This window comes from Neofelis nebulosa, chromosome 7 (genome assembly GCF_028018385.1).
Source record: "Neofelis nebulosa isolate mNeoNeb1 chromosome 7, mNeoNeb1.pri, whole genome shotgun sequence".
Taxonomy (NCBI): domain Eukaryota; kingdom Metazoa; phylum Chordata; class Mammalia; order Carnivora; family Felidae; genus Neofelis; species Neofelis nebulosa.
In genome coordinates, this window is record NC_080788.1 from 117312587 (window position 1) to 117326796 (window position 14210).

At 44.2% G+C, this 14210-nt stretch overlaps 1 protein-coding gene across 1 annotated transcript in view; it reads right to left on the bottom strand.

Annotated features, from left to right (window-relative positions):
• MAP3K9 (mitogen-activated protein kinase kinase kinase 9) overlaps positions 1–14210 on the bottom strand; it is an 80477-nt gene that overhangs the window by 29723 nt on the left and 36544 nt on the right. Inside the window, exon 3 of the mRNA XM_058739507.1 lies at positions 2993–3173. Within this exon, the coding sequence (XP_058595490.1) occupies positions 2993–3173 (181 nt within the window). The remainder of the gene's footprint in view (positions 1–2992; positions 3174–14210) is intronic.

Consider the following 14210-nt stretch of genomic DNA (forward strand, 5'->3'; position numbering starts at 1 on the left):
TAGTCCCCCCTTTATCCATGGGAGATATGTTCCAAGACCCCCAGTGGATGCCTGAAATTGCAGGTGGTACAGAACCCTATAGATGTTTTTTCCTATACACACATAAATATGATAAAGTTTAATTTATAAATTAAGCATAGTAAGAGATGAATAAAATGGAATAATTATAATAGATTATAATAAAAGTTATACAAATATGCTCTTTCTTTCAAAATCTTATCATTCTATACTCACCCTTGTGATGATGTAAGATGATAAAAAGCCTACGTGATGAGATGAAGTGAGATGAATGATGTAGGCATTGTGACCCAGCGTTAGGTAATACTGACCTTCTGATGATAGGTCTGACCTTCCAGACTATTGTTGACCATGGGTAAATGAAACCATAAAAAAGCGAAACCACTGATAAGGAGGGACTACTGTAGTCACAGGCAAAAGAATGAAGTTAAACCCCTTACCCCACACCACATACAAAAATTAAGTCAAAATGGAACACAGACCTAAATGTAAAAGCTAAGAGTTTTATAACTCTTAGAACATGGGCATAGATATTCATAAAACTTGGGGATGGTTTCTTAACTATGACACCAAAAGCCTAAGCATAAGCACTCAAAGCACAAGCAATCAAATAAAAAAATAGATAAATTGGACCTCATCAAAATTAAAAATGTTTCTGTTTCAAAGAATACCATCAAGAAAGTAAAAAGAGGGCAGCTGGGTAGCTCAGTCATTAAGCATCTGACTTCAACTCAGGTCATGATCCCATGGTTTGTCAGTTCGAATCCCACATTGGGTGAGCTCAAGTCCCGCTTCTGGTGAGCACGAGCCCTGCTTTGGGTGAGCGTTGCCTCTCTCTCTCTCTACCTCTACTTCTGCCCCAACTAAGATTCTCTCTCTCTCTTTGCCCCTCACTCAAAAAAAAAAAAGAAAAAGAAAAAAGAAAAAGAAAAAAAACAAGAAAGAAGAAACCCATAGAATGGGAGAAAATATTTGCAAATCATGTACCTGATAAAGGATTTATATTAAAAATATATAAAGAACTCTTTCAACTTAAAAATAAGACAGATAACCAACCCAGTTTCAAAACTAGTAAAGGATTTGAATAGGCATTTATCCAGAAAAGATATACAAATGGCCAATAAACACATGAAAAGATGCTCAACATCAGGAGTCATTAGAGAATAAAATCCAAATTACAATGAGATACCACTTCATATCTAACTGGATAGCAATAATTAAGAAGACATATAATAACAAGTATTGAGACAATGTAGAGAAATTGGAACCCTCCTACATTGCTAATGGAAATGGAAAATGGTGCAGCTATGGTAAAAAAAAAAAAATAGTTCAGTCGTTCCTCAAAAAATTAAACACAGAATAACCATATAACTTAGCAAATCCACTTCCAGGTATATACTTAGGAGAACTGAAAATCTATGTTAATCTATGTTCACACAAAAGCTTGCACAAAAATGTCCACAACAGTATTATTCACAACTGCCAAAAAGTGGAAACAACTCAAATGTTCATCAACTTATAAATGGATAAATAAATTTCCATAGGATGGAATATTATTCAGGTATAAAGAGGAATGAAGTTCTGACTCATGCATGCTACATGGATGAACCTTGAAAACATGATAAATGAAAGCAGCCAGTCAAAAAGAGCACATGTTGTATTGATTCCATATATAAGAAATGCCTGGAATAGGCAAATCCATAGAGACAGAAAGTAAATTAGTAGTTGCTGGGGACAGGGGGAGGCAGGATTAGGGAATGACTACCAACAGGTATTGGGTTTCTTTTTGGGATGAGAAAAATAATTCTGGAAATAGATAGCAGTCGTAGTGGTTTGAATGGTAGCCCTAAAAAGATACATCCATGTCCTAATATCCAAAACCCTTATGTGGAACAGAATCTCCCCCAAAGTCTCAGAGGGGGCATAGCCCTGTTAGTACTGATTTCAGACTTCTGGCCTCCACACTACAAAGGTCTATTGTTTAAAGCCACCAGGCCTGCGGTAGTTTGTTACAGCAGCCTTAGCAAGCTGGTAACAATGCCGATTGGTACAAAGTTGGTAAATTTACCATAAACCATCGACTTCTACATTTTGAAGGGTGAACTTCGTAATACGTGTATATCTCAATAAAGCTGTTTTTTTTTTTTTTTTAATACACACATTCGTCATATACACACACAAGCTCACTTTACAACTCACCAGGAAGAAACAACTTCATAGACTGAAGTCCGATGATAACCATGGCCCTTTCTTTTGGTGTACCAAGGTGATGCTACTTCTCACAGCCAGGAGGATGCACCCTCTGCACAAGCTCTTCCTCCCATCAGCGGGGATTAGATTTTTAGATCCATGTCCCTATGACCTCTTAGGCTGACATTTACTAGGGGAACGGCTAGTCTAATCTGTGACTCCGCAGTTCTCAGTACAGGCTTGAGACCCATCTTTTCCCATTTCTGTATCAATGTTCAACAGACAGTGCCCTGACTAAAAGGTTAACCATATAACTAGAAAGCATAATTTCCAACCCACCAAAACAACAGAGATAGCACAAAGAATACTCATCAGCGGAAGAGCTTAGAGTGAGAACAAGTCCAGCAATAACAGCCGCAGTTGCTAAGGAAGCCAGGGGGACCCCGTGGAAGGTCAGTCCCCAGGAATGCCTGGGTGCCCTCACCACCCTACAGTCAGAGATGGGAGTACACACTGCCCCTGGGATCTACTGGTCTTTCCTACGGAGCAATCACTAACACATAGAGGCGGTACCTGCCACAGCACTAAAGGAATTTTGGATAGATGAAGGCGTTAGAAACTGTCCCATGGCAACCTGGGAGTTACTACAGATTGCTGTGAAGGGGTCACTTAGACCTACTTGGGGTGTCTGGGAGTCTATGCATCCTCAGTTCTCCAAGTCCTGAAACACGTGTGCAGCCAAAATAGACCAGGGCGGCACTGCCCCTGACCCTTTGGACCTTACCTCCACACATCACTGCCTTTGGAAAACATGGAGGCACGGATGACTTCGGGTGCCATCCAAGCGTATGTCCCTGCTGCGCTCATCTTTGTGGTTCGGTGCCATTCTCGAGCCAGGCCAAAATCAGTGATCTTCAGAATCTTGTTGCTCAGGTCTCCATTCTCCACCTTCTGGAGGATCAATACTGGGAAGAAAAGGAACATAGAAGAAACCAGAAAGTCTGCGTTAATCACAGGGAAACCACCAACTACAGAGCCCTCCTGCCAGATTCTTACCCTCTCCTCTAGGCTCCACTGTGCAGCTACCATGGACTGATGGTAGGAGCCATCATTTTTGGTAAGATGCACCTACGATGCATCCATTTTCGTGGCAAGTCCTTTATAGGCATTATCATTAACTCACAACAACCTTATGAGGTAGGTACCATTGCCATATCCTTTTTACAAGATGAGGAAACTGACATAAAAAATCAACTAATAAGCCAGGACTGACACAGGCAGCCTGACTCAAAAGCCTTCCCTCTTAACCTTCAGAGCACACAGCCCATTCACGCCCTATGGAGGGACCCGTGATGTCACAGCTGACCCTTCTGAGAGGCTCCTTGGGCTTCCTATCTGGCCAGGCACCCCTGGGCCATAACCACTCTCAGACCACAAGGAATGGGGTGCATTTTGGAGGTGCAAGGAATGGATTTTCAAGGTTCCAGACAGTGCCTGCACAGTTTCCATGAACCTCTCCCAAGTTAAGTTTGTAAGAAAGCTGTCTCTCGGGCACAGAGATTTTCCTTTGATCCAGGAATTCCCTCCCCCACCCCCAGCCACTGAGAACTGCCTGACAAATTGAAGAAGTCAGAAGATACATGTATGTTCACAACCATGAATCTCTGTGTGTATGACCCAGGAGGAAAGAACTAGTTCACTGAATCAGTAATACTCTGGGCCTGTCTCCCAAGTTCTAACACCAAAGCACCACAGTGTGGAGCCATCTGGGCTCTCCTAGGACAGTAGCCGAGGCGGCTACCTCACCTACATGACAGCTGCAGCTGTCTGCATCCCCTTGCAGGAGTCAATCTTCCTAAAAAGGGCAAACACGCTAAGGGGCACCTGGGTGGCTCAGGTGGGTAAGGGGCTCAGGTCACGATCTCGCGGTTCGTGAGTTCGAGCTCCCCATCGGGCTCTGTGCTGACAGCTGGGAACCTGGAGCCTGGTTCCAATTCTGTGTGTCTCTCTCTCTCTGCCCCTCCCTCACTTGCAATTTCTCTCTCTGTCTCTCAAAAATAAATTAAAAAACAAAAAAAGAGCAAACACGCTAAGTGACTGAAGTGCTGTATGCCAAGCCGAGAAGCTCTGAGCGGGCAGAGGGTACGTGCGAGCCAGGCCTCCATTTCCACAAGCAGGAAGGTTCTGAAGGCCTCATGAAAGCACAACCTCTCCCGGGCCGGGAGGTTCAGCCGGACGCTGAACACCTGGGATTCAGAGCTTTATACTCAGGACTTCAGAGAAGGTAGGAAGAGTCTCTCCCCATCCCTGCTCTCCAAGTCCAAATGGGAAGGGGAGGGAAAGGAATCCACTGAAGACAGAGTAACAAAAAAGTTGACTCGGTTCCTCCAACCACTCTGTCTAGGTAAACAATGAAAAAAATCAGTTCTGAGCCCTACTGTGCTGGGTCACACCCTCCCAGGGTTGACTTTCCAGTGACCCCCGCTGAGGGCTTCTTCAGAAGGCTTTACCTTTACCTCTGAGAGGCAAACTCCTTCAATAAAGCGATGTGTGATGGTGGTACTCTGGGTACCATGGAGGGGTTTAGGGGTGCTTTTTAGGGCACAAGAGCCTTAGGCAGTTCCTTCAAGTCACACAGCTATACTTTTCTCATCCTGCCCCCAGCCTGCAAATGCCCACTGGATTGTTACCTATTGGAAGGATGGTTACCTATTGCTACCTATTGGAAGGACAAAGATCTTTCTGTCCTAAGTGCTTCTCAGAAAGTCAGCAGTGAAGAGGGGATTACAAGCAGCTATAGAGCTGGAAGCACAAAAGAAAACAGTGCTGGCCCCTCCCTAGATCTAATGGACTAGGTCTCCTTCCTCCACACCCTCTCCCGGACTCCCCTGACACACCCCTCCCCACTCTGAGCTGAATGGATCCAAGTCTCTAAATGCTTGGACAGATTTTAAAAAAACTTTCTCCATCTCCTCGAATAACAAACATCTTTCCAGATTCTTCTGTGCCCCTTTCCCCTTCTCTGCTGGCAGATATAACAAATATGCCCTCAAATTGCTGGGCCAGTGGCACTAAAGAAACCTACCATTCCCCGATTAGAGGCAGCCACCAGCTGCTGACCCTCTCTATCTAAGCCACCCTTAAACCAAAGATTCAGAGTGAGCCCATCCCCTTACATAGCCAATGGGATTTAGTCTTATCACCCAAACTCCAGGTGCTGGGACAGGGTGAGTGGGAGGAGGGTAACAGTTTGATGATGCATCTAGAACCAGCTGACCTTCCGCAGATCCTAGGCTGGAAGGGGGAACAAAGAAGTTTAGGTTCTGTTACAGGACATGGGTTTAGAGAGAATGAATGGTACGGCAAAGATGTTTAAATACATTAGCCTGCCAGATGGCTGGAGAGGGATGGCAGAATGATGGAGATGGGGCAAGAATCCACCCAGGGAAGGTCTCCCTGAATACGAATGCCTTTAGACAGTGCAGGTCCAGCTTAGTTCCACCTAATCCCCACCACTCCCTGCTGACTTCTATCCGGCTGGCCTCAGACACAGATCCCCATAGATTGGACCCGTGAAGGCATCAGAGTTAGAAATCGCCGGCCATGGGGTCCTGACCTCAGCAAAGAAGAGACTGTCACCAGAAGCCAGCTAGTGATCCTGGCTACATCTATCTCTGCCTAGATCCAAAATATTTTTCATCACCTCCAAAAGGAAATCCATATTCATCAAGCAATCATTCCCCATTCTCCCCTCCACCCAACTCCTAGCAGCCACCAACCTGCTCTCTCTCTATGCATTTACCTATTGTGGATATGTTACATAAGTGGAACCATGCGATATATGACACACTTAGCATAATGTCCTCAAAGTCCATCCATATTATACCTTGTATCTGCACTGTATTCCTTTTTATGGTTGGATAATATTCCATGGTATAGATACCACCATTTGTTTATCTCCCCACAACAGACATTTCAGCCGTTTCAACCTTTTGATTATTGTGATTTAGTGCTGCTATACACACATATGTACATAAATATATTCATTTGAGGACTCGTTTTCAGTGGAATAATGGCTATAATGGTAATTCTATGTTTGCTGTTTCCCACACCAGCTGTGCCATTTTATTTCTCTTAAATTTTTTATTTTTAATTTTGGGGAGAGAGAGCGTGCATGAGCAGGGGAGAGTGGCAGAGGGATAAAGAAAGAGAATCTGGGGCAGGATCCATGCTCAGCGTGGGGCCTGGTGCGAGGCTCAATCCCATGACCCTGAGATCGTGACCTGGGCCTAAATCAAGAGTCAGATACTCAAACAACTGGGCCACCCAGGTGGCCCTTTCCAAAAAAATGTTTTAGTTGTGCCATTTTACACCCCCACCAGCAGTGTATGAGGGTTCCAATGTCTCCACATCCTCAACGCACTTATTTTCCCTTAATTTTTTTAGATAGCCATCCTAGTGGATGTAAAGTGGCAGCTCATTGTGGTTTTGACTTGCATTTCTCTAACGACTAATGATGCTGAGCATCTATTCACGTGCTTGTTTGCTGTCTGTATATCTTCTTTCAAGAAATGTCTTTTGGGGGCACCTGAGTGGCTCAGCTGGTTAAGTGTCCAACTCTTGATTTCAGCTCAGGCCATGATCTCATGGTTCGTGAGCTCGAGCCCCGTGTTGGGATGTGTGCTGACTGTGCAGAGTCTGCTTGGGATTTTCTCTCTCCCTCTCTCTCTGCCCCTCCCTGCTCATGTGCTCACTCTCTTTCACTCACTCTTATTTAAAATAAATATATTTTTTAAAAGTAATGTCTTTTTGTTTTGAGTTATAAGACTTCTTGCTATATTCTGGATACTAAACCCTTACCAAATATATGATTTGCAAACATTTTCCCCCTTTCTGTAGGCTGTCTTTTTCCTTCCTTGACAATGTCCATGGATGCACAAAAGCTTTTACTTTAGATGAAGTCCACTTTATCTGTTTATTTTGTTGGTCATGCTTCTGGTGTAAGATGAATTCCATGGCCAAATCGAAGTTTATAAAGATTTACTTGTATGTTTTAAGAGTTTTACAAGTTCAGCTCTTGTATTTAAGTCATTGATCCATTCTCAGTTCATTTTTGTATCTCATATAAGGGTGTCCAACTTCATTTGTTTGCATGTGGATACCCAACTGTCCCGTTTGTTAAAGAAAATGGCTTTACTTTTAAAAACAGAACAGAGTAGCTGTCTCCCAACACACTTTCCCCAGGGAGAAAAAGGTTTAATCACAGCAACTCACTTATCTGTACCGCTGCAGTTAGACCATTCTGAGTTTCTACCACTGACAAACAGCCACAGAACTAACGAATGATTATGCTTTACTTCTTAAAAAACTTAAGAATGGTTTATCAAAATCTAATGAAGTCCATCCAAGCGTGTTGTGTGGCCCTCACCTCTCATGAGTAGGGCAGTGGAACAAATCCTGAAATCAATAAGTCCAGGCCTAAGTCAGTGGAGGTGCCGGCCAGGGTAAGGGGAACAGGGGGAAAAGGTGCATCTGAACCAAAAACCTACTGACTAACCAGATACAGAGGCTTGATGGAGAAGGGGGGGGTTCCTGTCTTTCAGACATGTGGGACAAGTAGAATAGAGGTGTCGCGGACTGAAGTTGAGAGGCACAGCCCTTTGAGGAAGCCAAGTACAGTTTGGGAAACATCATGGGTATACGGTGACAGTAACAAGAGTCAGGGTGGATCAAACAAACTAACAAACCAACACCCAAAAAGCAGACAATTTAAATCCCAGGCTCGACACTCCACATAGGACCCTGCACAAATTTCATAAAGTCTGCATTTCTATTCTCATTTCTGTAAAATGGGGATAAAGATTAAAGGTGATGTAGTAACAAATCACGTGGCAGAGGGTCTGACACATACACAGCCACTCAGGACACTATAGCTATCATGATTACTATCATGATTAAGTGTCTCACGCATAAGTGGAAGCCATGGGACTCGGCGTTAAAGGTACTGAGGACGGGCGCCTGGGTGGCTTGGTCGGTTAAGCGTCCGACTTCGGCTCAGGTCACGATCTCACGTTCCGTGAGTTCGAGCCCCGTGTCGGGCTCTGGGCTGATGGCTCAGAGCCTGGAGCCTGCTTCCGATTCTGTGTCTTCCTCTCTCTCTGCCCCTCCCCTGTTCATGCTCTGTCTCTCTGTCTCAAAAATAAATAAAAACATTAAAAAATTAAAAAAAAAAAAAAAAGTACTGAGGACACTGGTGGGGACCCTGGGAGTCCCTGACAGATGATAGCCATGCAATAAGTTTTCGCTGTATAAATAAATGGAATGGTTGATAAATTAATAATGATAGCTACCCATTATTGATCACTTGCTATGTAGAGGCATGATGCTCTTTACATAACGTATGTGAAGAGCTTTACATAAATCACCTTAGTTAATTCTTAAATCAACCCTGTGAGGTAGGTGCAAACATTCTCCCAATTCTACCCATACTAAAACAGATACAGCAAGGCTAAGTGAGGGATGGAGATGGGACCAAAGCCACATCTCTCTTCATGTGCTGTGCCATCCAGAGGACAGTAAGGAATCCTATGTGTCTTTAAGGCTTATCTCAAGTTCTGCCTGATCCCTAAACTGTCACTGGTTAACTAGTCTTCACTGCTCTCCCTTTTCCTGAATTATTCCTTCGGCACCCAAAATCAGTATCACGATTGAACTTTATATACTTCTTTTAAATCCTTCCCAACTGCTGCACGTAGGTGTGTCTCATCATCCCTGGAATGTGATGGATAGGAGTCCTCGAGGACAAAAACCCCATTCTCTTTCTTCTGGAATCCACACCATTCCGTCTCCAGGAACCAGAACAGAGCCAGACTCTGAAAGAACTGACCCTTCACTTATTTCACTGAAGAAGTATCTTGTACATCTTCTCAGGCAGGCCACTTCCCCACCCTATGGGCACCGGGGGTGACACCCTCCAGTGTCATCCGTCCTGAGGCACAAAGGGGAGCCGATAAGGACGAGGCAAGATAACGAGACTGAAGAAAGAGGAATGCTGCAGCCAAGGTTTACTGATGAATAACGCATCCACATCTGGCTGCTTCCAGGTCGGGTGGGGGTTTACAAGGAAAGAGAAGCTAGAGACTCTGCCCTTAAGGGCCTTCTACGTACTGAATGGAAAGACACAAGACAGGGGCACCTGGGTGGTTCCGTCGGTTAAGCATCCAACTCTTGATTTCGGCTCAGGTCATGATCTCATGGTTTGTGGGATCAAGCCCCGCATCGAGCTCTGCACTGACAGCACAGAGCCTGCTTGGGATTCTCTCTCTCCCTCTCTCTGTGCTCCTCCTAGGCTTTCTCACATGCATGTGTGCGTACTCTCTAAAAATAAATAAACAAACAACAACAACAACAAAAGGAAAGATACAAGACAAAATTGACTATCAGGTCAAGACAAAGGGAACATCAATAATAAGGGCCTACATTTTGCTACAAGGATAAGCAGGAGAAGCAGTCTTCTGAACCTGAGTAACCCATGGACATTATTCTTGATTATTTCTAGATCAGGATACCACTTATATACCATTAACTTAATAGTTTTCTTTACAGTGACTTTTTAAAAATTACTAAAAGAAATTTTATATTGTTATAAATGAAAAACAAAAATATTCTCCTCATAGCAGTTAACCTGTACAAATAAAACAAATGAAAACAAAAATCACTGTTATTAAGTTTCAGTAGACCCTGTTACAGGTCAAACTCCTTTTTTAAGGCCTTCTATCTCCATTAGAAAGAAGTGATTAGAGGTGTTGGAGAGTGGGGTGCCCGGGTGGCTCAGTCATTTGGGTGTCCGACTCTTGATTTTGGCTCAGGTCATGAACCCTGAGTCATGGGATCAAGCCCTACACTGGGCTCCATGCTGTGCAAGGAGACTGCTTGGGATTCTCTCTCTCTCTCTCTCTCTCTCTCTCTCTCTCGCTCTCCCCCCACCCCCACGCCCCAACCCCGTTCCTCCCCTGCTTGTGTGTACACTCTCTCTTTTTCTCTAAAATTAAAAACAAACAAACAAACAAACAAACAAACAAACAAAAGGTGTTGGAGAGGAATCAAGAAAGGTAACTATTGCCAAAGTGAATCTTAATCCTCCATGAATATAAAGACCTTGAGTGACTTTCTATGGAGCTCAGTGGTATTTCAAACTGACCACCTAAAAGGCTAGCTCCGGTCAGGTTATCAGAGGGAGAAATGAGTCAGGCAGGGGAGGCCACAGAGGGCTCGGAGTCTGACCTAATATCCTTTAGCTGGAAGCCAGGCTCTCAAAACTTGGCACAACTGAGGAGACACTCCCATATGTCGTAATGGCAAATTTAGCTTTGGTGGATGATTTATCATTTTGAGATTTCTTATTTATTATTCATCGCCATTAGCACAAGGGGCTCTGACTTGCTAAATGTTCACCTTGGCGCCAAGGCTCCGTCCCCAGGCCTTCATTCGCTACGAATGATTCAGCACCAGATTAAGCAGCTGGTCTAACTCTGTTCTGAGTATTGTTGTGTTTTGCTTGGTCTAGTCTTTTTTTTTTTCTCAATTTATTGTCAAATGTGTAGACACATAGGAGAGTGTACAGAACACGTATGTAGTTTAAAGAAAATGACAGGACAACTCCTATATCCCCATCTAATCTCCTAGAAGCTCTGTGTGTCCCTCCTAATCACATCCCTTTCCTAGCTTCTGTCATTCATTCTCTTACTTTTATTTTTTTAAGATTATTTTTTTAATTTTAAAGAATTCTTTTCCTTTTTTAAACTTTACTTGTTTTTTTTTTTTAAAGTTTGTTCATTTTTGAGAGAGAGAGAGACAAAGCACGAGCAGGGGAGGAGCAGAGAGAGGAGACACAGAATCTGAAGCAGGCTCCAGGCTCTGAGCTGTCAGCGCAGAGCCTGATGAGGGGCTTGAACTCACCAGCCGTGAGATTATGACCTGAGCTGAAGTTGACGTTTAACCAAGTGAGCCATCCAGGAACCCCTAATTTTTTAAAAAAATGTTTATTTATTTTTGAGAGAGAGAGAAAAAGAGCGTGAGCGGGGAAGGGACAGCGAGAGAGGGGAGACACAGAACTGGAAGCAGGCTCCAGGCTCCGAGCTGTCAGCACAGAGCTCGACGCGGGGCTCGAACTCACAAACCACGAGATCATGACCTGAGCCGAAATCAGGAGTTGGGCCGCTTAACCGACGGAGCCACCCAGGCGGCCCTCATTCCCCTACTTTTTATAACGTTACCGCCTGTGTATACATCCCTGCAGGAGATGTTTTGCAAAGGCGAGTGGCCGGCACAAATGCAGCTGTGTGCACTAGTTTCCCAGGGCTGCTGTAAAACGGCCATGACAAATTTGGTGGCTTAAAACAGTAGGAATTTTTTCTGAATTCTGGAGGCCAGAATTCAAGTCTAAAACCAAGGTGTCAGCAGGGCTATGCTCCCTCTGAAGACTCCAGGGAAGGAAGAGCGTCTCCCTGCCTCGTCGAGCTTCTGGTGACTGCTAGCAATTGTAGGTGCTCCGTGGCTTTGGGCAGCGGTAACTCCAGTGTCTTCATCTGGCTGTGTGCCCTGTGCGTGTGTCTGTGTCTTCCCACGGCCTTCTCGTCTCTGCGTGTCTGTATCCAAGTTTCCCTCTTCTTACAAAGACACCGGTCGCTGGATTAGAGCCAGACTTCATCCGTGTGGCCTCATCTTAACTTGATCACATCCGCAAAGACTCCACTTCCAAATAAGGTCACAGACACAGGTGTGAACTCCTCTGGATTTTCTATTTCTAAATTCACTTTGACCTACCTCTGCTTCTCCGGTTGGGCAAAGAAAACACTTGTCTATCCGGTAAGCAGGGCAAGGAGGAGCGCCCAGGAGCTTCATCGACACATGAGCAAGACAGCTGAGTGTAGATAAGACTCTGGACCAGGCTTCCCGCAGGCAGGCAGGCCTCAGGTTAAATCAATGTAACACCGTGCTCGCTTCGGCAGCACATATACTAAATCAATGTAACACCAGCAGCAGCCGAGTTGGCGATGACAGTCCCGACTCACACTGCAGGATGTCAACTGCCCAACCTCTAGGTCTGGGGCACAGCCGTTCTCCTGGGCTCTTTCTTCACAGTCTGCGGGGTTTTTCCTGCTGTGTTAATCCCTGGGTCCTGCAGGGACAGGACACTCTCTCTCTCTGCTGGTTTCTTCTCTGGCTTGAGTGGTGTGCATTCTCCAGTAGCTCCTTAGAAAGAATGCACGGAAGGTACTTTGTTGTTGTTGTTTGAAAATGTCTATATTCCATCCCCATACTTGGTATAAAATTGGAGATTTCCGTTCACAATTTTGAAGGCATTATGCACCATTTTCTTGCTTCCAAGACTGTTAAGAAGCCTCAGGCCATTGAGCCTCGTGATGCCTGTAAGTGATGTCTTTTTCCTTTGGGAAATTTCTCCTCTCTTCTTCGTCCCCTGTGGTCTGAAATCTTAGAGGGATGTGGCTTGAGGCGGGAACTTAGTACTTTGAAATCTGAGCACTCATGTCTTTCAGTTACAGAGAATTTTCTTGAAGTGTTTTACTGTTAATTTCCTTGCCTGTATTTCTGTTTTCCCACTCTAGAACCTCTATTATTCAGATATCGGGCTTTCTAGACTGGTCCTCTAGTTTTCTTTTCTCCTCTATTTTCCCCATCTGTTTTTTCTTTTTGCTCTTCTTTAGGAAATGTCATCACTTTACCTTCGAACTCTTCTATTGGGTTTTTCATTTCCCTATCATGGTTTTAATTGCTAAAGGAGCTCTTTTTCCTCCTCTGATTTTTTTTTTTTTTTTTTTTTTTTTTTTTTTTTTTTTTGGTGCTTGGCATCAGGTAGCTGTTTTTTTTTTTTTAATATGGGCACAATATCTTTTATTCTACCCCCATATATCACCAATGGTTCTTTTTTTTACTTCTTTGTTTTCTCCAGTGCACTTTGCCTCAGCTGCTTTTCCTATCTGTGTTTTGGCCTCTAATGCACTTTCACTCCGAGTTATAGCAACCCTTGGTTGTCTGTTTGCGGTTAAGAACCAAACGGTGCTTAGGTTTAAAACAAATTTTTTTTTAATGTTTATTTTTGAGAGAGAGAGAGAGAGACAGAGTGCGAGCAGGGGAGGGGCAGAGACAGAAGGAGACACAGCATCCGAAGCAGGCTCCAGGCTCTGAGCTGTCAGCCCAGAGCCCGATGTGGGGCTTGAACTCACAAACTGTGAGATCGTGACCTGGGGCAAGGTCAGATGCTTAACCGACTGAGCCACCCAGGCGTCTGTGCTTACGTTTTAATCCTGGGGCACCTAGCTAGCTCAGTTGGTGGAGCGTGCGACTCTGGATCTTGGGGTTGCGAGTTCCAGCCCCACGATGGGTGTAAAGATTACTTAACAATAAAATCTTTAAAAATAAATAAAAGTAAAAAGTGCTCATATTTTGAAGGAAGTACTGAAATAGTTATTGAAAATATGAAATGATGCTACAGATTTCCTTCAAAATAATCAAGGCTGGGGAATGAGCGGGGTAACAAAGGAAGATTACCTTCGAGCTGGCCAGTGTTGAAACTGGTGAGTACATGGGTGTTCGTTATGCAATCTCCCTTACTTGTAAGTTTTCCATAATAAGTAGGCAGGAAAAGGTGTGAGGAACCATAAGCTGACTAGAACCTCTAAGCACATAGGAGGAATCTGTCAACTTTGAGCTTCACTGTGGGGAAATCCAGATAAGCCTAGAAAGGAATATCAGAGGTCACTCCTCTTGAGCTGGTCAGCTCTCAGGGAGCAGTTCTCTTCCAAATGGCTGGGAATGAAAAGGCCTGGCTACCAAATGTGCTGGGAAGCCAGTCGTGAGGGCCAAGGGGGTCTCAGAATGCACACTGCAGTCTGTAAACACTTACTTCCTCCCTCCTTTTTTTTTTAATGTTTATTTATTTTTGAGAGAGAGAGAGAGAGAAAGAGACAGAGCATGAGCAG